Source organism: Doryrhamphus excisus, chromosome 21 (genome assembly GCF_030265055.1).
Source record: "Doryrhamphus excisus isolate RoL2022-K1 chromosome 21, RoL_Dexc_1.0, whole genome shotgun sequence".
In the NCBI taxonomy this organism is placed as follows: Eukaryota; Metazoa; Chordata; class Actinopteri; order Syngnathiformes; family Syngnathidae; genus Doryrhamphus; species Doryrhamphus excisus.
Genome location: NC_080486.1, coordinates 8,090,280 through 8,115,897, shown reverse-complemented (window position 1 = coordinate 8,115,897; position 25,618 = coordinate 8,090,280). Strand labels below are relative to the sequence as shown.

Genomic DNA, 25,618 nt, shown 5'->3' with positions numbered 1-25,618 from the left:
GACCGGTACCACCTGAGAGGTGGGTCTCGGTGCGCTTGCAAGTGAACACCGGTGTGGTTTCACACGGAAATTGAAAATATCAATTTATAGAAAATGTTTGGGGCGGAAGTTTTCAGTCTAAGAATAACTATAATCTAAATACAGGGTAAGGCAAAATGATCTGACACATTTGTAGGTTAAATAAAAGGCAAATAAAGTAAAGTAACAAAAAAAGTGTTTTTATTTTCGAAAAGTGCATATAATTACAGTTTTTGGTGAGCATCGTGCTTTTAAACGTTTATCAAAACAAACCAATCTGGAACTGCAACACAACAAGCGTTCCGTTTGCACTTCAATCTTGGTAGACCTGATCCCGTACCAGCTCCAAACACCATCTTGTTATGGATCTGGACTGGATCTGCATTGAAACAAACTGATTTAATTTTTAAAACATAATGAAACAGAATGGCATTATATTTACTTTTCAAAAATAGAAACTTTTTTGTTACTTTACTTTATTTGCCTTTTATTTAACCTACAAATGTGTCAGATCATTTTGCCGAAACCCTGTAGATTCAATGAAGAATAAATGTTTTTTTTTCTCGTTAGAATGCAATTTTTTCTCGTAATATTTTGACTTTATTCTCGTAAAATCACACCTTTTTTTTTTCAATTTCTGCACTTTATTTTAATTTTCTAACCATCTCAATGTTTTTCATTCACATCATTTTTTGACTTTAGTCTCGTAAAATTCAATTTTCCGCAACTTTGTGTTTCAGAAATGTTATTTTATTACTAATACGACAAATAAAATAAAAAAAAATTCTCATCATATTTCAGCTCCATACTACTACAATGATATAACTTTTCCTCATAATATTACAACGGAATTTTTGTGAAACATTAGGTTACAGCTTCTTGCTGTTAATATTTTGACTTTATTCTTGTAAGATTACTGCTGATAAACGTTTCCACAATGAAAGTGCGATGCTCACCAAAAAATGGCATTATATGTACTTTTCAAAAATAAAAACACTTTGTTACTTTACTTTATTTGCCTTTTATTTAACCTATAAATGTGTCAGATCATTTTGCCTGACCCTGTATAAGCACATAGCAATAAAAATGTCTCCTTAAACATGAGAAGTGTATTCATTTTTGTGAGATACTGCAGAATCAGGGGTTTCCAAAGTACATAAAGCACATAAAAAGGGGAAAATCAAGGATAAGCAGTAGAAAATGAGTGAATGATTATAAGGAAAAGTTATATCAATGTAGTAGTATGGAGCTGAAATATGATAGGAATTTTTATTTTTTTTAAAGTCGTCATATTACTAATAAAATAACATTTCTGGAACACAACGTTGAGGAAAATTGAATGTTACAAGAATAAAGTCAAAATATGATGTGAATGAAGAACATTAAAATAGAAAATTTTAAAAATTAGAAATAGAAAATTAAAATAAAGAGCAGAAATTGAAAAAAAAAAGCTGTGATTTTACGAGAATAAAGTTATAAAGAATAAAGAATAAAAATTTGCATTCATACGAGAAAAAAAACATTTATTCTTCATTGAATCTACAGGGTCAGGCAAAATGATCTGACACATTTGTAGGTTAAATAAAAGGCAAATAAAGTAAAGTAACAAAAAAGTGTTTTTATTTTTCTTTTATTTAACCTATAAATGTGTCAGATCATTTTTCCCTGACCCTGTATAAGCACAGAGTAATAAAAGTGTCTCCTTAAACATGAGAAGTGTATTCATTTTTGTGAGATACTGCAGTATCAGGGGTGTCCAAAGTACGGCCCGTGGCCCGCACATACAAATGGGAAAATCAACAGTAATTTAATAAGTATAAAGTCAAAATATTAACAGCAAGAAGCTGTAACGTAATGTTTTACGAAAAGTATGTTGTAATATTATGAGGAAAAGTTATATAATTGTAGTAGTATGGAGCTGAAATATGATGACAAAAATATATTTCTTTTAGGTTGCAGAAAATTTAATGTTACGAGACTAAAGTCAAAATATGATGTGAATGAAGAACATTGAGACGGTTAGAAAATTAAAATAAAGTGCAGAAATAGAAAAAAAAAGCTGTGATTTTACCAGAATAAAGTCAAAATATTACGACAAAAATTTGCATTATTACGAGAAAAAAAACGGTTATTCTTCATTCAATCTACGGGGTAAGGCAAAATGGTCTGACACATTTGTAGGTTAAATAAAAGGCAAATAAAGTAAAGTAACAAAAAAAAATATTTTCGAAAAGTACATATAATGCCATTCTGTTTTATTATGTTTTAAAAATTAAATCAGTTAGTTTCAATGCAGATCCAGAACCCATATCAAGATAGTGCTTGGACCTGGTACGGGATCATGTAGTGCAAATGGAAAGCTACACTACAGTCCTCCATTTTAGCAGTCAAATTCTTTAATTAGAGCATTTACTATTAACAAACTTTATTTGTTGCTAACTTTGGCTAACACTACCGTTTGTGCATTTGAATAACATTAAAAACAAGTATTTCTCTGGATAGAAGAATGGCAGCGACAAGCACCTTCCACCATCTGAAGACGGTAGGCTCATTTCTAACATATCAATGCATAAATATCATCACAGCTTTAAAGGAATCCGTGACAAAATTCCATGCATGAATTATTTGATAATAAATGTTGACATTTTACAGTGCAAAGAATTCACACCTTTGATGAAAATCACAGAATGGTATCATAACAGTCTTTTTTTTTTTGCCCTCCCCCTTTCCTGCATGCCCCGGTAACCTCATAATGTTTATTGCCCGAGATTAAAAAATTCCCATCAAAACTCCACACCCAAGTGACATTTGAATGCGAGGATTTTGAAAGCCTTAACTGCATTTGGCAGTGTAAAATACTCACCTAAGTTAATTATTTGAGAAAGGCAGCGGCATTGGTATTAATCTTTTATAGGAGGTCTGCCTGGTGCAATGATCTCTAATAGCTTAACATTTCACTTTAGCACTCCCTGCACACTAGTACGCTGCAACGTAGGGCCCGTTGGTACCAACAGCTGCCTGGCATGCAGGGGTTTAGTGCACACGGTGGCAACGCTGTCATTAAAGCCCCCTTTTCACGCTGCCCTGTGGTGTAGTTCTGTGTGAATGACAGCCACATGAAAGTTGACCCCTTTATCCTGCCCTGTTGTGTTGAAAGCGGTTGTCGGTCTTATTTTGCGCATCTGTCATTGGCCGAATTTGGAATTTAAAAAAAAGTGTATGGGGGTGGGATCAAAATTAAACAACCTCTACTATGAAATGTAGCAGCTGTACTATTACACCACCGGGGACTGGCAGTCAACTTTTTCTTTTTTTTAATGCAGTGATGGGTATCCTTTGTGCATCTGTCATTGATGCAAATGAAGAAGAACATTGCGACAGTTGGAAAATTAAAATAAAGTGAAATTGAAAAAAAGCTGAGATTTTATGACAATAAAGTCAAAATATTCTGAGTAAATTTTGCATTCTAATGAGAAAAAAAAATTCATTCCATATATTTATTTTTTACTCTTCATTTTACTAGTCATTCAATCCCTTTCGTGGTCTCTTTTCATGGTCAAGGAATTGAAATATGTAGGTTTTAGAATTTTTTAAAAAAAGTGTATGGGGGTGGGATCAAAATTAAACAACCTCTACTATGAAATGTAGCAGCTGTACTATTACACCACCGGGGGCTGGCAGTCAACTTTTTCTTTTTTTTAATGCAGTGATGGGTATCCTTTGTGCATCTGTCATTGATGCAAATGAAGAAGAACATTGCGACAGTTGGAAAATTAAAATAAAGTGAAATTGAAAAAAAGCTGAGATTTTACGACAATAAAGTCAAAATATTCTGAGAAAATTTTGCATTCTAATGAGAAAAAAAAATGTCATTACATATATTTATTTTTTCTATTCATTTTACTAGTCATTCAATCCATTTTGTGGTATGTTTCCGTGGTCAAGGAATTTTAAATATGTAGGTTTTGGAATTAACAAAAGTGTATGGGGGTGCTATCAAAATTAAACAACTTCTACCATAAAATGTAGCAGCTGTACCATTACACCACCGAGGACTGGCAGCCAACAAGCATGGTGTCAAATTTTTCTCTTTTTTTATGCAGTTATGAGCGTCCTTTGTGCATCTGTCATGGATGCAAATGAAGAAGAACATTGAGACAGTTGGCAAATTCAAATAAAGTGCAGAAATGGAAAAAAAGCAGACATTTTACAAGAATAAAGTCAAAATATTAGGAGAAAAATTTGCATTCTAATGAGAAAAAAAATCATTTTTTATTCCATATATTTATTTTTACTATTCTTCCCTCTGCACAGCATTTTGTCAGTCATTCAATCCCTTCCGTGGTATGTTTTCGTGGTCAAGGAATTTAAATATGTAGGTTGCGGAAAATTGAATGTTACGAGAATAAAGTCAAAATATGATGTGAATGAAGAAGAACATTAAGACACGTGGAAAATTCAAATAAAGTGCAGAAATTGAAAAAAAGCTGAGATTTTACGGGAATAAAGTCAAAATATTGGGAAAAAAAATTTGCATTCTCATGAGAAATTTTTTTTATTTTTCATTCCATATATTTATTTTTACTATTCTTTTCTCTGCACAGCATTCTGTCAGTCATTCAATCCCTTCGGTGGTATGTTTTCTTGGTCAAGGAATTAAAATATGCAGGTTACGGAAAATTGAATGTTAATAAATGTTTGAATAAAGTCAAAATATTATGAGAAAAAAAACAATAAGTAACATTAGCATAGTAACATTTTTATTCGTTTTGATGAGTACCCATTATGTTAGGTGTTAGCATGTTAGCAAGTTAACGAGCACACAACCATTTTTTTGCAATTTCATGAATATGAACTTAAGCAGACACTTCACGCTATCATGTTAGCAGGCTAGCATTAGCATATTAGCATTCTATCAGTCATTCAATCCCTTCCGTGGTATGTTTTCGTGGTCAAGGAATCTAAATATATAGGTAGTATGTAGGTTGCGGAGAATTTAATGTTACGAGAATGAAGTAAAAATATTACGAGAAAAAAAACATAGGTAACATTAGCATAGTAACATTTTTATCAGTTTTGATGAGTACCCACTATTATGTTAGGTGTTAGCATGTTAGCAAGTTAACATGAGCACACAACCATTTTTTGCAATTTAATGAATATGAACTTAAACAGACACTTCACGCTATCATGTTAGCAGGCTAGCATTAGCATGTTAGCATTCTATCAGTCATTCAATCTAAATATGTTGGTAGTATGTAGGTTGTGGAAAATTTAATGTTACGAGAATAAAGTCAAAATAAGATGTGAATAAAGAAGAACACTGAGACAGTTGGAAAATTAAAATAAAGTGCAGAAATTGAAAAAAAGCTGAGATTTTACATGAATAAAGTCAAAATATTAGGAAAAAAATTTGCATTCTAATGAGAAAAAAAATATATTTTTTTCATTCCATATATTTATTTTTACTATTTTTCCTTCTGCACAGGAAAGGACAGGATGTTGAAATACAAGCACAACAGAACCAATGTTGGAACAGTGATGATGCGGCTCAGTCAGCATTAATACTGTTAACACTACAGTTAACAGTTAACAGTTGTTAACATTACAACATCTACAATTAATATTTTAAAGCGCATACAGAGGTAGATAATATCGCAAGTGACATCTAGTGAATTTTTTATTTTTTATATTTTTTCACCTCTGAGCTGATAGTATGTGGCCCTCGGTAGAACCCCCACCCTCAAACCCCCCTTGTGCAAAGATCTATTGTAATTATTGCCTACATGATTCCAGGATTCAGTAAGACAGTTACCGAACTACTTTGCTAGGCTCTGTGTGAAAGGCACAGGCAAACGGCTGATGGATAATGGCCAAATTCTGTGCATTTCTGTGTGAAAGGGTCTAAAAACCTGCAATTTTCCATGCAACTTTTGTAGGAATGGGGAATAATCACCATCACATTAAGAGTAAACAACATACAGGACAGATAAACCTGCAGAAAATGATTGTGATCTATGTAAAAATAATAAATAAATTGCTTGATACAAACCAAAGATGGAATGATTTTGTCAACAATCCTCCTGTAGGGTTGATTTAATAGTGAAATATATACAGTGATAGAATGAAAGGACTGCTTACATATTTATATTTATATATTGAGCCATCGCGACCTCTATTGACATATAATGCACCTGGGCTGGACTCTCTCCGTTGCTCCGTCGCCCCCCCCCCACCCACATCCATCGCTCACACAGATTGTCCCCTGGTAGGCAGAGAGGACTTAATGGAAAGGGGGTGACGCTGGAAGCGTAGAGCCCGGAGAAGCCGGAACTGATCCCTCAGGCCATTGCTGCCACGGGATGAAATAGCGAGACTATTACCGTGGAGTTGTAAAGCCCCACACGCTCCACGCACTATCATAATAGAATATTGATTCTATCAGATGCCAGGCCGCGGCCTGTCCCCACAATGAAGAAACGAGCACTAAAGGTCATTGTGGGGAAAGAACAGTAGGAGAGAAAGAAGAGCCGGAGCTGTAGAAAAGGAGTAAACTCCTTTTCGGCATCTGTCTCACGCACAGCTACGAGTAACTAGGAAGCAATTCCAACTATTAATTGTTGATCAAGGCGGTTGGGAAAAGCGCCAAAGGAAAAGGATGACAAATAAGCGCCCACCATGTGAACAGCAGCACAAATTATACCACAAGCAGGAGACGTTTATGCTTGATTGGAGCAATTTAATGTTTTCTTTCCAAAACACTCACAAATCCTGGGAGGACAGTTAAGAAAATGACTTTTTAATCATCCAAGAAGCCACCGCGCTTTGTTTCTCCTGATGGCCCCATATTGAAGACTTAGAGCTATTAAGGGGGCGGCTGTTCATATAGCAACAGTTGGACTGATGATGCTCCTTAAGGGGCACTTTAGAGTTGGAACCACCGTTCATACTGTTCAAATTCTTAATAATACATTATTGGACACATAAAATACTGCATTGATGCACATAAAACATGGAAATAATATCAATTCAAGCCCAAAAACATGAATTACATTTTACATTTTATGCTTCATTAATCACCATTAACTTAAAATTAGCATGAGGATTCAACGACCTGTCGCCGCCTGCTGCATCTGGTTACTGTTGTCTGTGAGTGACGGAATGAAAAGCTCTGTCTGACCTGGGAATTCCTAACTATTTTATAGGAAGCTACACACATAACAAATTAAAAATCCTGCATAAATAATAAACAATTTAAATCAATAATAATAATAATATTAAATAATAAATTAAATAATATTTTAAGTGAGGCCCAAATGTTTTTACATTTTAATAGTTAGATTCTTTTTACACTTTAAAATGAGGCACACATGCAAGCTGAATCGCTACACATTACTGGCGTTTGTGAGTGACGGGGAAAAAAAGCTCTGACTTGCCTGTGAATTTCCAATTTTATAAGGGAAACAAATATTGTCTTGGGTCAATACATTTCATTAAATACTACTACAATTATACTTGTATATAAGTACTATATATCTTTTTTGTTTGTTCTTATCCTTTATTTTTGATAGTACTTTGTTAGGGCACGGTTCTTTTCCCCTCCCACATTTTAACAGTAGTTAACTTATTTTAACACTTTAAAACTGTTCAAATTTTACATTTTACATTTTCACATTTTAACAGTCGTTAACTTATTTTAAATGAGGCACGTCTGCTCGCAGGATATCTACAAGTTTCTGATGTTTGTGAGTGATGGGAAGAAAAGCTCTGTCTCATCTGTGCTTTTTAAAAAGTTGTAAGTTAAATATATATTTTTAATCCTATATTTTAAATAATATTTTCATGTTTTTTTACTTATAACAATAGTTTTTTTTACACTATAAAACTGTTAAAATGAGGCATGTCTATGAGCTGGATCACTACAAGTTACTTTACATATATAAATATGTGTTAAATATTATTTAGAAATTATGGTGGAAAGTTTTTTTTCCACGTTTTACAGTAGTTAATTTCTTTTTACACTTTAAAGTAGTTCAGTAGTTACTGTTTTGTAAGTGACGGGAAGAAAAGCTCTGACTCATTTGTGAATTTTCGTTTTTTTTTAAGGCAAAAAAATATTCTTACATTCTTACATCTCAACTGGTTGCCGGTGTTTGTGAGTGACGGGGAAAAAAGCTCAGGGAATTTCTGACTTTTTCCCATTTATTTTATATTTTTCAATAGTATTTTATGACCTGATCATGACACAATAAATGGTGGATTAGTTGTTGATATAATGTCTTATATTTTAATTAAAAAATGTTTAAAAAATATGCCTAAATAAGTATTAAAATGTGTTTAAATAGCTATTATGGCTTTATTTTAGCAAAACAACAAAAGCAAGTAAGGGAGGCTTCATCTTTAACATTTCCACACACAATCCATTAGGAATTTGACTAATCTTTGCTGTGACATTACGGCCTGCGACAAACTTCATGATAAATTTTGTTTTTTTTTTTCCCCGGCACCCCCTTTGGAAAATATATTCATGAAAATCTCAATGTCAGATGAAGCACGTCATCTTTTAAGCAGAGCTTGAACGTGACACACGATCCCTCATTTCTATTCCAGCCAAGGCTTTCCAGTAGTTAGTCAAATCAACAGCCATTTGTCTTGGTGGGTTTCTATTTTTCTTTTTCCCTTCCTCCGTCCACACACACACACACACACACACATAAACACACACACATTGCCAAAACACAGCAACGGTAATTGAACAGTCGTCGTGGTAGAGGGCCCCAGTAAATGAAACTGCCATTGTAGCATCAAAAATAATCAATTTGATGAGTCTTGTATATACTCTCATACTCAAAGTAATGTGATATTGATTTGCCGCTACTGATGTAGTACTCGCTCTCAATGATTATTGGCTTTTGACAAATTCTGCCGTGATGTTTTATTCCCTGATCTTTCTCCGTAGTCCAACATTTCCCTTATTGGTTCTTTATTGCTAAACAACAGCATGAATATAATTTGTAAATCTGTCTTGGAAAAGAAATAAGCACAATTGATTCACCGTGCCGCATCCTTAACTTATTTGCTAGCCATTTTACGACTGAAGAATATGCACAATGACAACGCTACGGTGTTTGTGCATGTTCAAAATATGGAGTGAAAAATATCTTGCACACAGCATGACGCCTACTCATGGAAAAATCAATACGTCAGCGATAGGAATGTGCCAGATTGTTGTTTATAGGTGGAGAAATTGATCCGATCTCCTCAGAGGCCCGGTCCAAAATAAACAGTGACCCCTAACTTCACATGGAAAAACATTAATTAGAAGTGTAGCGCATGCAGGACGACGCATGAAGGCATCGCTCAATGAAGGATTCGATGCTAACGTTGCAGAAAAGGTGACTCGTCGTCTGAAAATGAGCAGGTGAAAACGAAAATGTTTGATCCTCCCGAAAATTCCTCCCAAGGCCGTACCGTGTATTACCTTACGACATGATCATCAGCCCCGCCGCTTTTTGAGTGATGAGGCTTCCTACAGGAGCCAACAGCTGTATGTGCAAATCATGCATATAAATCAATTACAGGGGCCTTATGTACTTTAAATGCAGCCATTAATTAAGCAATGTCAGAGCCAATGAAGCGTGAAGTTCATTACATTTTTAGCATTCAAAGACGGGATTATTTGAAGGAGTGCACCGGAAAGCAGGAGTTGGAAACTCTAATTATTAAAAGCTATTAGCGTGCATTCCCTTTGCTAACATTAGCTTGTCCTCGGACACTACGATACGGTAGTCCACATTCTCCACTTTGCTGCAGTGCTCCGTTTTCTCCCTGTCCTCAGTCTCCTCTTGTCTAAAAATGGATGTACTGTATCGACACCCTGTGAACACAAACATGGCGGACATGTTGTGCTGAGAAAATTTATATGTAGTAATTAATTTGTTCATATTATTCATAAAGCTGACATTTGCCCTTTGGGAGCATAAAATAATTAGCTTGACAACACCTTGGATGGACCAATATTCACTAACACTAACGCGGAATAATGATAATAATAATAATAATAATCAATTGTAATAAAATTCTATATGTATTTATAATGAAAATAATTACAATGAAAAAATAATGTAAATAATGATAATTTAAATACTACTACTACTACTACTACTATTGAAAATAATAATATCATTTAAATTATAATTAAATTCTATCTGTATTTATAATGTCAATATGAATTTATATATACGTATATGTATATGTATATGTATATATGTATGTATATGTATATATAATATATATATACATGTATTATTACAATGAATTTAATTCTATATGAATTTATAATTTAAATAATGTCAATAATAACAATAAAAAATAATAATGTAAATAATGATAATGTAAATACTACTACTACTACTAATGATAATAATATATTTTAAATTATAATTAAATTCTATCTGTATTTAGAATGTAAATAATAATAATAATATATTTTAAATAAAATTCTAATAAATTAGTTAAATTAATTAATTAAATTACATTAATTAAACTAGTATTTGTAATGTACATAATTTACATATGAATGTAAATATACATTTTAATAATAATAAAACTTTAAATTAAAAAAATGTAAGTTAAAATTGTATTTAATTACTCAATTACTCAATTTACTACAAATGATATTAATAATAATAATGACAATAATAATAATAATAATAATAATAATATACTTTCAAAGTAAATACAAATGTAGTAATACAATTTGTATTTAATTATTCAATTCTAAGTAAATTTTATATTCATAATTATTTTAATAGTAATTTAATTATGTAATTATTAATAATTATTAGTAATTTAATTATTTTAATAGTAATAATACTATATTTTTAATAATATATTTTTGTTTTATTTTATTTAATAATGACATTTCATTATTCAGTTGAAAGAAAATCATACATTTATTATTCCAATTTAAATAAAATAAATACAAATAATGGTTAAAATGTTAACTACATTAAATGACCAATAATGGCAATAGTATGAATTTAGCATGGATCGCGCTTATTAATAATATAGGTATTCAAAGCTGGTGTGAAATGCGACCAGCTGAAGCGTCATCTGCAGGTGGTTGAGTGTTCCCGCTATACACGCATGTCATGGTGTGTGTGTGCCATGTTTCTTTGTGCCAGTCTGCTTTAAGTTGCGGTGAGATGACAGCGGAGGTAGTGGCGAGGGAGGGAGGGTGGCTGAGAAAGCAAGCAAGGCCCAGCTGCCTGGCATTAAGCAATGACCTCTGCATAATGAAAGCTAGCGTCTACATTTGCCACTCATTACATGGTTCCACACTGTGACTAGATTTGCATATTCATATATTTTTTTTCCTTCGCTCCACCTCCCTTTTGCTTTTCTTTTTTCTTTTTCTTTTTAACCCCCACTGGAAATGATTTCTCCTGTGAGCAGGACATCTGCCTTCCTGACTTCACTGTGGAATGGGTGGTGGGGGTGGGGGATGCACAAGATCCACCATCCAGATGCCACTGAAATATGGAACAATGTTGACATCCTATAGCTGTCTTTTCCTGTGTTTTTGCACAACTTAACCACCAGGAAATCATGTTCAGGGTCACCAGAGAAGAATACAGCTTGGATTAGCATATTTAGCGTAATTAGCATATTAGCACTACTGAATACAAAAGCTGCAGGAACACTTGTTGTCAGGTGATTCTCAAATATATTCATTTCCACAAAGTAGGATTCCTTACTTGGAAGTTAAATATGTTCATCATTAGAGCACAGAAAGCCTTCTAAATATGTTTTTCAATATTACCAAAGCCCTCTAAACATGACATAACACATCTTTATACTATTATTACCTAAAATAGCAGATAATTTTCAAGATTTTCCTTGATAAATCACTGGTTGTTGGGATCAGAAACTGTCAAATGACCTGAGAGCAAGGATTGTTCAACATCATGGTGTAGGGGAAGGATACAAAAGCTAGCTCAGAGATTTCAGTTCAAGTTCAGTTCAGTCAAAATACACGTATCTTGAAGCACAGAAAGCCTTCTAAATATGTTTTTCAACATAACCGGAACCCTCTAAATATGACATAACACACTTTTACACTATTAGTACTTAAAATAGCAGATAAAGTTCAAGATTTTCCTTGATAAATCACTGGTTGTTGGGATCAGAAACTGTCAAATGACCTGACAGCATAGACTGTAGAACATAGATGTTCAACATCATGGTGTAGGGGAAGGACACAAAAGCTAGCTCACAGATTTCAGTATCTTGAAACAAATTTTACATATTTTATGCCGAAATAAAACATTTTCAATCATGAAAATGGCTACATGAATGAAAACACAGACTCAGATGTTGTGATGATATGTAGTATTCTACACTGGTCACTAGGTGTCAGTAATGCTACTGTAATGTTCGGTGAGATAACATAATAATCAAAATAACAACACAGGCTACTATTGTAGCCAAACTCCTGGATAAAAGTTGTATTCAACACCAAAGAAGAAGAATACGCAATCCCAATAACGTATTAATACATCCTTTACGTTTTTTTGCACAAGAGGCAAAAAGAGGTGATGATGCAACTCTCCACTAATGCATTTCCCTTCAAAGGAATTAAAACCGCCACCAGATGGCAGACGTGTCTGGCATGGATCATGAAAGTTGCACGTTGTTGGGAAATTTGAACACATTCACACGCACACAAATATACTGTTCTAAATGTCAACATTTTAAATATTCATGGTGTAAATTCTTATTTTTATGGTATAGTTGTTTAGCTAGCTGAGCTGTCAATAAAGCAAAAAAAAATATATGACAGTGAAAGTTATGCTTGAATATATTGAATATTGAATATATTTATATTTATACATTTTATAAACAGAGTTTCCAAAGTGCTGCACAGACTAGTAAAATAAAAAGTAAAAATAAAATACAATAAATAAAGGCACAAATTGAATTTAATCTAAAACTAAAATATCAAATAAGAAATAAAATAGTAAAATAGATATTAAAATATTAAAAACAAGAAGCAAAGCAATAAAAGTATAAAAAATAAAACCAATTAAAATAATAAAAAAAGAACTAAAATACACAAGACCATAACCATGAAATATCTTTTCACAAATAGTTCTTTTTCCTCACTTTTTTTTAGTTGGCAACTAATATTTTCCTGAAACTTATCAATATTCTATTGCTGATTACTAAAGAATGGAACAAGGTAGAAACCTACTTTTTTCCGCTGATAAAAGACGACATTCTAATCTTTCTTTTGGTAGGTTCCATGTTCTTATAGCTACTCAACACAATATTCTGCGTGCCTTGAAAGATTAGTCAAAAGCGTCTAAGTGCAAAATAAACAAGACTGAAGCAGCCTCAATGTATACTTACAGATTTTTGTTATAATAATAATAGCTGCTAGTTTCTAAGAAACAATTCAAATTCTTTACTGTTTAAAAAAAAATCAACATAAAGCAGCCAAGTGTGTGCAATTTGAATCCCTTTCATTTAGTTGAGTAAGTTGAATTCAAACGAATTTGCCTGAAGAATTGCTGATCCACTTCTGAATACAAATTGTGCACACCTCCAGCTGAGGCCTTCATAAATATAGAATTGGACAAAGTGCTTTAGTTCATATATTTCAGCACCTCATGCTCAGGCTACATCCCCAGGTCGGCTTTGGCTTGAAGCAGATACACACACACACACACACACACACACACACACACACTTCAAAAAGTTGCACTTCCCTCATGAAAGCTCTGCAAAAATGCTTCCCGCCCTCTTTTAACATAAATCAGCAAATGTGCGGCGCTGAGACCCAGCGGCATGTCGCTCTTTCTTTCTCCCAGTGATGTTTTTTTTTCCCCCTCCTAGGGATCATTTTGAAATTTAGATTGTGGTGAAATGCTGTTTGTCCTCAGCAATCAAATATTTGAACCAGTGCAGTACCTAGAGCCCCTCCCGTTTTGGATGCCACTCACTCACATTTACATGCACGCATGAATGTCCAATAATATCAGTTCGCTGAAATGCTCCAAACAGCAGCTAGCTCACTATGTCCGCGGTCTGAAGTTATATTCTGGTTTTGAATTATGTATCTTTAATGAATAATAAATAATAACAATAAAAAATAATGTAAATAATGATAATGTAAATAGTACTACTACTACTACTAATGATAATAATAATATATTTTAAATTAAAATTAAATTCTCTGTATTTATAATGTAAATAATAATAATAATAATAATAATAATAATAATAATAATAATAATAATAATAATAATAATAATAATAATAATAATAATAATAATAATATACTTAAAATAAAATTCTAATAAAATTTGTTAAATTATTTAATTAAATTACATTATTTAATTAAATTAGTATTTATAATGTACATAATACATACATAAATGTAAATATATATATAATACATTTTAATAATAATAAAATTTAATACGTATTTTTATAGTTTAATATTTTTATAACATATTTTTAACATATTTTTAAAGTTGTATTTAATTTAACAAATGTGGTAATACAATTTGTATTTAACTATTCAAATCTAAGTACATTTTATATTCATAATTATTTTAATAATAATAATAATAATGACATTTTCATTTCATTTCATTTAATTACAAAATTGTATTTCATTATTCAATTGAAAGAAAAAAGTACAAATTAATTTCCACTAAATAGGATTCCTTATTTATTAATCATTCTAAAGAATTAAAAATATTTTCATACAGCAAAAATGACTTACTAAATACAGTTTTTAACATTACTAAAGCCCTCTAGACATGATATAACACCCCTATAGTAACCTTTACAATCATATTACCCAATACAGTAAAGGAAAAAAGCCATTTAAGGTCTACATAAGACTCATGGGCAGCTGTTAAGGTGCTGTGGTGAATTATAGTGAGTTATAGTTTGGTGCTTGTGTGTCTCATCGAACATTACAGCCCCATTTCAGACACCGAGTGGCCAGTGTAGAATACTACATATCATGACGACATCATGTGTGGGTCTTCTCAATGCTTTATATTTTTGTTTTTGGTTATTTAGACTATTTCATGCACAAAATTATCCATATTTTTGACTAATAATAGGCTGTATTCTAATATATTTTTGAAGAACCATAATAAATATACTGTAGTTCAGAGGTATAGGCCACAAGAAAAGCGACAGACGAGAGCATCCTGTCATCTCGAGAACTCTCGTCTCTGCTTCATGTTCCTTATGGGAGTGATTGAATTGAGGGGGGTGGGGGGGTGTAGCACTGTCACTGTTAATGGAGTGATCCCTAATTGGAGAGCATTAAGCTCTTTGGGCTCTGGCTTGTGTCAAAAGGCAGATGGACACGTAACAGTGTTACTTTCAATGAATACATGACAGTGGAAGTCGATGCGTGATGCTGGTTGACTTATGAGTTATTCTAATTAATCTGCAATAATTAATTAACTGACATATCAGAGGAAAAGATATATTTGTGTCAAAGTCAGAGTTCTGCTTGAAATAAATATTTTCATAAAAAGCAGTTTTTTTTTAGTATGGAACTGATATTTTCCTGAAACTTACCCATGTTCTACTACTGATCACTTTATGATGAAAGACGGCGGTGTAATCTTTATTTTGGTAAGTTCCATGGTTATATCGCCTTAGAACACAAAAATTGTACAAGAAAAGTGGTTAGCTCGCAGGCCTCACAGCTAGGAGACCCGAGTTTGATTCCACCCTTGGGCATGTGTGGGTTTTTTCTCCGGGTACTCCGGTTTCCTCCCACATTCCAAAAACATGCTAGGTTAATTGGCGACTCCAAATTGTCCATAGGTATGAATGTGAGTGTGAATGGTTGTTTGTCTATATGTGCCCTGTGATTGGCTGGCGACCAGACCATGGTTTACCCCGCCTCTCGCCCAAAGACAGCTGGGATAGGCTCCAGCACCCCCGCGACCCTCGTGAGGAAAAAGCGGTAGAAAATGAATGAATGAATTAATGTTTTAAGCAACATTTTAGCACCATAAAGCTAGCTAAATACAACTAAAATAAAGTAAAATTACTCACTCTTTGAATATGCCTGTAATGGAGAGGGAGTGATAATCTTACATAATTTTTTTTCATATAAAGTATCTTATATCTGCTAATAAACACAAATCAAAGAAAACCCAAAACACTTTTATTATGCATCACAGCATATCATAGCAAACCCCAGCGACCATGCAACTATGCCCCCTTGTGGCTGAGAGTTTCTGACCCAGGAGCTGCTGTGTAATACCATGCCCATAAAGGAGACTCCTCATTAATAGAAATGACACGTTATTAAGCTTAGCATTAGCTATCTATAAAATCTTTAAAGCCTGGCCCTCAACGACGACACCCACACCCCCTGATCCCCCTTCCCCATCACCCGGTCCCCGACATCGAGGACACATGCTAATAAGCTCACAACCTTTAATGAAGCAATATGCGTAAGTAGGCGGCCATTATGGTCTGATTTGTGAGCTACTTCATTACACTAAGCACTGACTAGCAGACACATATTCAATACAAATCAAGCTGGCCGGGATATTATCCTGCCTTATGGCAAGCCAATATTGAGATTAGTAACTTTTACATCCGCACAACCACTTGCATTAACTAGTTAACTACTTTTCATTTTTTACCTCTTTAGAATATTAATATTTGAAATGTGAAAATGGCAGTTTATAAGGTGACATGATATCAGTTTAGGGTCAAACCTCTTAGTCCTGTGCTCGATTCTCATTGGTTTAGGTCTTGTGCTAAACCAGAGTCACACCTGCTTCCTCCTACTGGCTCAACACGAGGGCACCCTGAGGGGAACAGAGCACCCGTAAAACTGTGTACATTAAGTTGAACAAACAGCGGGAGGAAAATGTTTGCACAGGTAAGGAGGGACACATATTTGAGATGAGTCAATGGTGTCTTATTATGCGAGATCATATTCAATACCGTAACAGCACTCACGTCCGAAGAGCTTCTTTCGCTTTCTTAGCTGGTGGTTGATGCCGGCGCCGTCCTGGTTCGTCATTTCAGCCGGGTTGTGCTGCATTTTGGATGCGTTGTCTAACCCGTCCAGGTCGCCAATCACCTTCAGCAAAAAGCTCCCAATCAGTGAGTCTCTCTCAGGCAATGTGCACTCAAATATAATGCATGAAGTGAACAACGAGTTTGAGCAGCAAACAGAAAGCCTGGAGTCATACAGTATTTATCAGGCATCTCAAAATACAAATACCATTATTCTCCTGCAGGCACATGTGTAGTATTGTCATGTACAGTCCACATTCTTGTACTGCAGGGGAAATTGCTCTCGCAACTGTGGTTTGGCTTACCTCATGTACTGTACATGCAATTCACACCTCGCAAGACGTTACGTATTACCACAGTAAAGCTTGGGAATATATACGTATGTGTATACATACCAAATTCCTTCTAGTTGTAGAAAATCATTTGAAGGATCTGCATTTTTGTGAAATTCTATAAAAAAGATTAATCGAATTAATCACATTTAAAAAATTAATCAGGATTAATCACATTTGCAAACTATGTGTGAAATGTGGCAATTTTTGATGTATTTTATTGTAAGAAAGATATGGGAAGAAATGACAGGACATGATTATCGATATTTGTATGAATTAAAAGCTCCAAATAAACTGAATATTTATATAATATATTTTAATATTTAATATTATATTAATATAAATTATTTTAAATAAATATTTAGTACCACGCTAGTCACAACAATTGAACACACACTTTAACTGGGGTTGCATTTAAGGACATTATCGCCTCTACTTTTTTCTTAAACATAAACAATGCGGATTATACAGTGGTGTGGCTAATTTTGGGCTAAATTCTAATCTTTATTTGTATGATTTAATGAACTGAATATTTAATATTTTAAAAATTTCTATTATAGATTTTTATATTTTATATTATATTAATATAAATTATTTTAAAATGAATTAAAAGCTCCAAATGAACAGAATATTTACATAATATATTTTAATATTTAATATTATATTAATATGAATTATTTTAAATAAATATTTAGTACCACGCTAGTCACAACAATTGAACACACACTTTAACTGGGGTTGCATTTAAAGACATTATCGCCTCTACTTTTTTCTTTTACATATTATACAGCGGTGTGGCTAATTTTGGGCTAAATTCTAATCTATATTTGTATGATTTAATGAACTGAATATTTAATATTTTAAATATTTATATTATATATTTTTATATTTTATACTATATTTATATTATATTAATATAAATTATTTTAAATAATGTAAATATTTAGCATGCTAGTCGCAACATTTGAAACACACTTTAACTGGGGTTGCATTTAAGGACACTACTTTTTTCTTAAACATAAACAATGCGGATTATACAGCGGTGTGGCTAATTTGGGGCTAAATTCTAATCTATATTTGTATGAATTAAAAGCTCCAAATGAACAGAATATTTAATATTTTAAGTATTTATATTATATATTTTTATATTTTATATTATATTTATATTATATTAATATAAATTATTTTAAATAATTTAAATATTTAGCATGCTAGTCGCAACAATTGAAACACATTTTAACTGGGGTTGCATTTAAAGACATTATCGCCTTGACTTCTTTCTTACAGAGGTGTGGCTAATTTTGGGCTAAATACTAATCTCCTATGCTTCAGAACTATTATTAATTGTTGAAATAATGTACTGCTCACAAGTCAGCGAGGAAATGATCTTCCTTTTATTCCCCATATAAAACTGATATTGATACATGTTTCTGTATTTCTGATGGATTATGTTTGAGTGTTAAGTCGCTGTGTGATGAGTTGAATGTTGTTTGTCCACTTTGACGTGGACATGTGTGACTTATCGTTTTTTCTCGAACTTTAGAGGGTACAATTTATACACCAGAATTGAATTAATATTTTTTGTGTATTTTCTGGGATTTCCAAGCATACTTAAATGCAGCAAATTGTACTTGTACATTAAGAGTTACCAAGTGAGTAATACAAATATTTTATTTTCGTGTTTCTTTATACTTCTGTTTATTTCGACCACATGTGCATGCATAATAAAGACACTGTGATGTTCGGAGTGTCCGTGAATGCATCTTGATGGTAAATGACAAAATGGATACCCTGTTCCTGCACATGCTTCAATTTTGTCATTTAGCATTCATACATTATCAATTTTAATGCATCCTCATAAAAATGACAAGGTCCGTCCTTGGTCCATCCTTCCAAAAAGTGTGGTTCAAATGGTAACCTCCTCGGCGAAGGTAATTTCTCAACACGATCATGTGAAAAAATGTCGGTAGGCACTTTTGTAAAGTTGCACATTGCAAGAGATAGGGCAGCCAACTTGAAAAATGTGCCGCCGAGTGTTTCTTTATCTAAAACTTGCACTAACTTGCCAGATAATTACATGCGGTGTACTTTGGAGAAGTCCTCCTGCTAAGCAGATATGGCTGCCAGGGAGGCATTAATCTCTTCATGCAACATACAGTACATAGTCAAGGACGTTCTCCTCTGTCTTGTAGCCACACACACACGCACACACACACACGCAGCATGCAGAGCCCTTCCTTTCTAAATCAGATTCATATTTCTGAGGGCTGACGATGACCTCACGGCAAATGAAGCGTGGCTCCTCCAGCGCCGAAGCGGCAATCAAAACGATGCGGGCTGAGTAATTACAAAAGAGTGGCAGGAGGGAGAATGGATGCGTTTTGTCAATTAATGTTGCTGCAAGGTGTTTTTAAAAAGGTTAACCCCCCCCTTCATATTCGCTGCATGTTAAATTAGGTCAATATTGGTCCGGTGAAGACCCCAAATGGACCGCCGTTTGAGTTGCGGTGAGCCAAGACGAAGCAAGATAATGGGGGGGGGGGGTCACTCGTGAATCAATCCTATTTACTATTACTATTTACTTTAATTTTTACTTTAATATTTACTTTTTTACTTTAATTCAGTGCAGTAAAGACGCTTTATTGTCCCCATTAAACACTTTTGGGATGCATTTGAGGACATTTGATTTGATTTACCGTGACCTTTCCCATAGTGAGCGCTTTTAATTTAATTTAATTTAATTTAATTTAATTTAATTTAATTTAATTTAATTTAATTTAATTTAATTTAATTTAATTTAATTTAATTTAATTTAATTTCATTTCATTTCATTTCATTTCATTTCATTTTATTTTATTTTATTTTATTTTGTTTTATTTTATTTTATTTTATTTTATTTTATTATTTATACTTTATGTTATATTTTTATATTAATATAAATTATTTTAAATAATTGAAATATTTACCACACAAGTTGCAACATTTGAAAGACGTCTACTTTTTTCTTAAACATAAACAATGCGGATTATACAGCGGTACGGCTAATTTTGGGCTAAATTCTAATCTCTACTACTACGACTACTACTAATTGTTGAAATACTGTGCTGCTCACATTTCAGCAAGGAAATTATTGTTTTTTTTCCCCATATAAAACTGATATTGATACATGTTTCTATATTTCTGAGGGATAATGTTTGACTGTTAAGTCGCTGTGTGATGACTTTAATGTTGTTTGTCCACTTTGACGTCAATTAATGTTGCTGCAAGGTGTTTTTAAAAAGGTTAACCCCCACCTTCATATTTGCTGCATGTTAAATTAGGTCAATATTGGTCCGGTGAAGACCCCATTTTTGTATTTGTATTTGTATATGATTTGTATTAATTGAACTTAAATTACACTTCCTGTCACACTGCATGGAAACTAGCGATAGAGCCGACATGTTATCATCTTCTTTGATCCCCCACTCTTCTTAAATCAAAAAGTTAGCTCGCTAGCTTGCTATGATACCATCGTTATGTCCCTGCAGTGACACCGTAGCATCAGCAATGTGATGAAAACAAAGAATAACAGGCGTGCAAAGTGATTATAGGGGTGTTATTTCTTGTCTACAAGGCTCTAATAATGTTAAAACCTGCAATTAGAAAGCCATAAACAGGTTTTATATGCTACGCTAACTATGAAAATATTCATTTATTGACATTGACTCATATAATTTATTTAACACAGTCGGGTCTAGAGCCTATAAACTAAATCCAAAAGAAGAATGTTCAAAAAAGATGTTATTCCAAAAACAGAACAAGAAAGAAGATATGTTTTAGAACATAACTAATATTTTGAAGGAAAAAAGAGCCCTCTAAAGTGACAAGAAATTGGGAATTTGAATTATCGCTATGCGTGATGTGGCGGGAAGCATTAGAGGATTAAATCCAAATATGTTTTATTTTGCAAAGCAATGAAAACCAGGTAATTTTCTCGTCTGAAATAATGAAAAATGATGACTAAATGAGAATAAAATAATAATAAATTATAATAATAAATTTAATGGTTATAGTAGTTAATTGCCATTATATCATATAAACCAGGGGTCTCAAACCTGGGGGCCACTGGAGCTAGGGTCTGGGCAAGGCTGGGCCGCATCAGTTTTTCCCCCCCAAAAAAAACAAACAAAAAAAGCATTTATTAAAAACAGAAAAATATACAAACTTTTTCAGTGCTTTGGTTTCAATTTTCTCCAAGAAAAGCTCTGATAAAACATTTCACTGTTCTCAAAATAAAAACTTAAGAAACCACATATAGTTGGTGGGTAGACAAATTATTTTTTTCAGATTAAAATGAACAAAGCATTATTAGAGCCCTGTAGACATGACAAAACACAACTATAGTCACATTTATACTCTTTTTATTCACAACATATTGCGCAACTGCAGGGTCTTGAGACACATGCTAACTCGCAAACTAGAGAGTTAGCGACCTAAACGGTAGCCTTCAAGTTATTTCCTTTAAAATTAAATAGCCAAAAACTTACCACTTCCACACGGATAGGGAGGATAACTATTAACAGTTATTTAACCTTTAACATGAACATTAATCAAACGTAATAATTTTTTTCTGGGTACATGATACCATACAGCATCCATATCAAACTTGCGCGGGCAAACATTAAACTTTCATATCAAGGCGGGGGCCTCAAACTAGTGTCCTGCGGGCCACATTTGGCCCGCGGGCCGCGTGTTTGAGACCCCTGATATAAACGGTCTCTATGTGAAATGATTATCATTATACTAGCTTATCATGATTGTCGGCCATGTTTGTTGTCTTTTAAGCTCCAAGTGTGACTATTCCAGCTAGGTGTCCCTATACTTTTGACCAAAGAGCAAAATACTTCATATTCAGAAAGCATAACAGCAGAATAAAACAGCAGCGTGTGAATAAACTGCATACTCTCTCTCAAAGAAGGAGGGAGACAACACAGCAGAAATTTCAAGTTTTTTTTTTGTTTTTTTTTTCGTTTTATTTATCCACGTCGCTGGAGATACTCCTCATCAGCTCTTTTTTTTTTTTTTTTTATTCGGGGGAGCCATAAATAATTTGCGGGGAGAGGTAATAGTCAAGCTGGCGGAGTCTTAGTTGTGCATCTTTAATGGAAGTTTTACAGAAGCCGAGCCAGTTTTTTTGCATATGCCGCCACCTCCCATATGGAGCCGAAAGACGAGAGCACAGTTGTCCGTCGACACTTAAGCGCTAGCCCGCAAGGAAAAAAGACGACACGGGGGGACATAAACCCACTGTGGTTTTAGGAGGGGAGATAATGACTTTCCCTGCATTAATTTCTTCATCAGCCATCTTGTTTTCTGCAGACAGAGCGGTTATGAGGCCTTCATTGAAGGTCCCGCGTTATACAGATGCACTTCCCTGCGTCATTTTCGGCCCTAAATGTTGTTGTCAGCGGCGTATTTTGTGAGCTGGCAGCTGGGGAACATCTGTTTATAGGTAATGAGTGTTTGCAAAGCTACACCTCACTTTACCTTCAGTGTCTTTTTATTAGCGTACGGATAACAATGTTTTTGTATTGTTGTGATTCCGCTCCAAAAAGTAGGGTCACTATGCCGCGGGGGCCCTTATGCAGACTGAGCATATTATATACATCATTAATATTAACGTTCTTTCAGCGAAAGTCGATAAATACCTCATTATTGTGGCATTTTACTACACAATTTGTGGCATTTCATTCACAACAAATGTTGTTGTTTCAGGTTCAAACAACATACGGTAAGTTGCTTGGATAAACACGGGAATATTGAGTTTTTGCACGACTGTTTCTCTCCAAACAGGATACACCTGACTGTTGGGTTGCTTCCAAACCGTGTCTAACAATGTCTACACCTCAGGGCCATCGCTCCAGGACTTGACTTGTTAAGGTGTTCGTTTAGACAAATTTGGGCTGTAAAAAGTGTGAGTAATATGCAAAGCCGCTGGCCCCCGGAGCACTGGTCATGTTAGTCTAAGGGAGGAGCTGCTCCTCCGGGGCATTGGCGTCCAGGACGCTGCCTGTGACAACAGAGCACTTTAAAGGAAATGAACCATCCGTCAATATTTCCTCAGTAAATGGAAGCAGCCTTCTTAAGGAGCATGATTAGCCTTGTTAACTAAGCTTGGGAGGAGAGCGCAGTCACGTTATTATGTATTAAAATGAGGTTAAATATTTGTATCAGTGTGGAGCTCGGAGGGCAGGTCCAACCAAAGATTTGAGGCGAGGATAAAAGTGCATTTTGGGGATAGAGAAATAACATTTTTATATTTTACCCGGTGTAATCAAACCTGCAGAAATATATGTATATATATATCATAAACTGATAATTAAATTTTGCTGCATGTATTTGTTTGTATAAGCAAACACACTCAATACAAAACAACCACTGTAACTTAAGGGTGTTTATCTGAATCACCACCGAATTCAGTACACACCTTTAGGGGCCTGACAGGCACATGCGTGTAAAATTTGACCAAGATTGTTTAAAAACACCTGAGCATATCAGTATCACAGATCTTGAACATAAAACTCAAAATGACATTTGTAGTGTAGAGGACTGGAGTGGTGGAAGTTACTGATGCTATGTTAGTTATTAGTCAGGCGTATTGGTGACAATGTATTTAAAGATCAAGGGTTAGCAGTGGATGAAGCCGAATTTTTTCTTTTTTTTTAAGACGAAATTTTTTTTAATTATTTTTCATTATTTTTCATTATTTTTTCATTTTAATTTTTTTCATTTTTCATCTGAAAAATTGAGCTGGTGAGCTCAACTGGTAGCACCGCAGATTCATGGTGCAGGAGATCTGAAAAATGACAAATTCCAGACTAATGAAAAAAAAAGACAATTTTTTTCATTTTTTTCATGATGAAAAATTACGAATTTTTTCATTTTTTCAGTTTCATTTTTTTCATTTTTCATCTGAAAAATGACAAATTCCAGACTAATTAAAAAAAAGACGAATATATTCAATTTTTTTGAATATTTCAAATTTCATGATGAAAAATGACAATTTTTTTCTTTTTTTTCCATTTTCATTTTTTTTTTTCATCTGAAAAATGAAGAATTCCAGACTAAGTTTTTAAACAATACTAGCCCTCATTCATTCATTTTCGACCGCTTATCCTCACAATGGTTGCGGGGGTTGCTGGAGCCTATCCCAGCTGTCTTCGGGCAAGAGGCGGGGTACACCTTTTTCTTTTTTTCATGTTTTCATTTTCTTTTTTTTTTCATTTTTCATCTGAAAAATTACGAATTCCAGACTAATTTTAAAAAATGAAGATTTTTTTCATTTTTTTTCATGTTTTCATTTTTTGTTTTTCATTTTTCATCTGAAAATGACGAATTCCAAACTATTTTTTTAAACAATACTAGCCCTCATTCATTCATTTTGTACAGCTTGTTGTGAGGGGTGCTGGAGCCTATCCCAGCTGTCTTCGGGCGAGAGGTGGGGTACACCCTGGACTGGTAGCCATGCAAACATGCAAACTCCACACAGAGATGGCCGAGGGTGGGATTGAACTCAGGTGCCGGGTGACCGCCGTGCAGCCAATACCAGCCCTCCGCCGAGAAAAATTCTGTCCCACTGAAGGCCCGACTACCAAACGCACCGCCTGCCACGGATCCACCAATCAAGCTATTTTGTTTTCTATTATTCCATCGTCTATCTATTCATGTTTTTATTGCTATTTATCTCCAAGGAGCTATCACTGTACATCTGGAGGACAATTTGTACACAGTGTGCATGTATCTTAATGCTACAATTGTATAAAACACCAATAAAAATCAGCTTCAAGTGCAGGGAATGCCCTTTGGTGATTCCTCATATCAACATAAAATGCAGTCTCCATATAGTCAAGGGAGGATTAGTTTAGGAATATGCAAAGAGGGGCTCATTCTTTTTTGTGTTATCACCCCCCCCACACCTCTCCCTCCCTTCCCGTTCTACCAGCGGGTGAAATGCCATCAGCGTCTCTTGTGGTGAAGATGCAAAGAAAAGACAGCAACACCCAAGGGACACATGCATCCCTTCACTTAACGTGGCCTTTATCAGCTCACTGGTGTAGATGGTTATATATCTGCATTGTGTGTGTGTGTTTGTGTGTGTATTTTACCCAGATGTCTGATCAGCTCTGGAGGCTACACACACACCACAGAGA

The 25,618-nt window shown here is 34.0% G+C and overlaps 1 protein-coding gene across 1 annotated transcript in view; it reads right to left on the bottom strand.

Annotated features, from left to right (window-relative positions):
* The window catches only part of ofcc1 (orofacial cleft 1 candidate 1), a 107,419-nt gene that overhangs the window by 3,828 nt on the left and 77,973 nt on the right, over window positions 1–25,618 (bottom strand). Inside the window, exons 20-21 of the mRNA XM_058060813.1 lie at window positions 17,038–17,161; window positions 16,791–16,883 (exon numbers count right to left, since the gene is read on the bottom strand). Coding sequence (XP_057916796.1) covers window positions 16,813–16,883; window positions 17,038–17,161 — 195 coding nt within the window. The 3' untranslated portion in view covers window positions 16,791–16,812. The remainder of the gene's footprint in view (window positions 1–16,790; window positions 16,884–17,037; window positions 17,162–25,618) is intronic.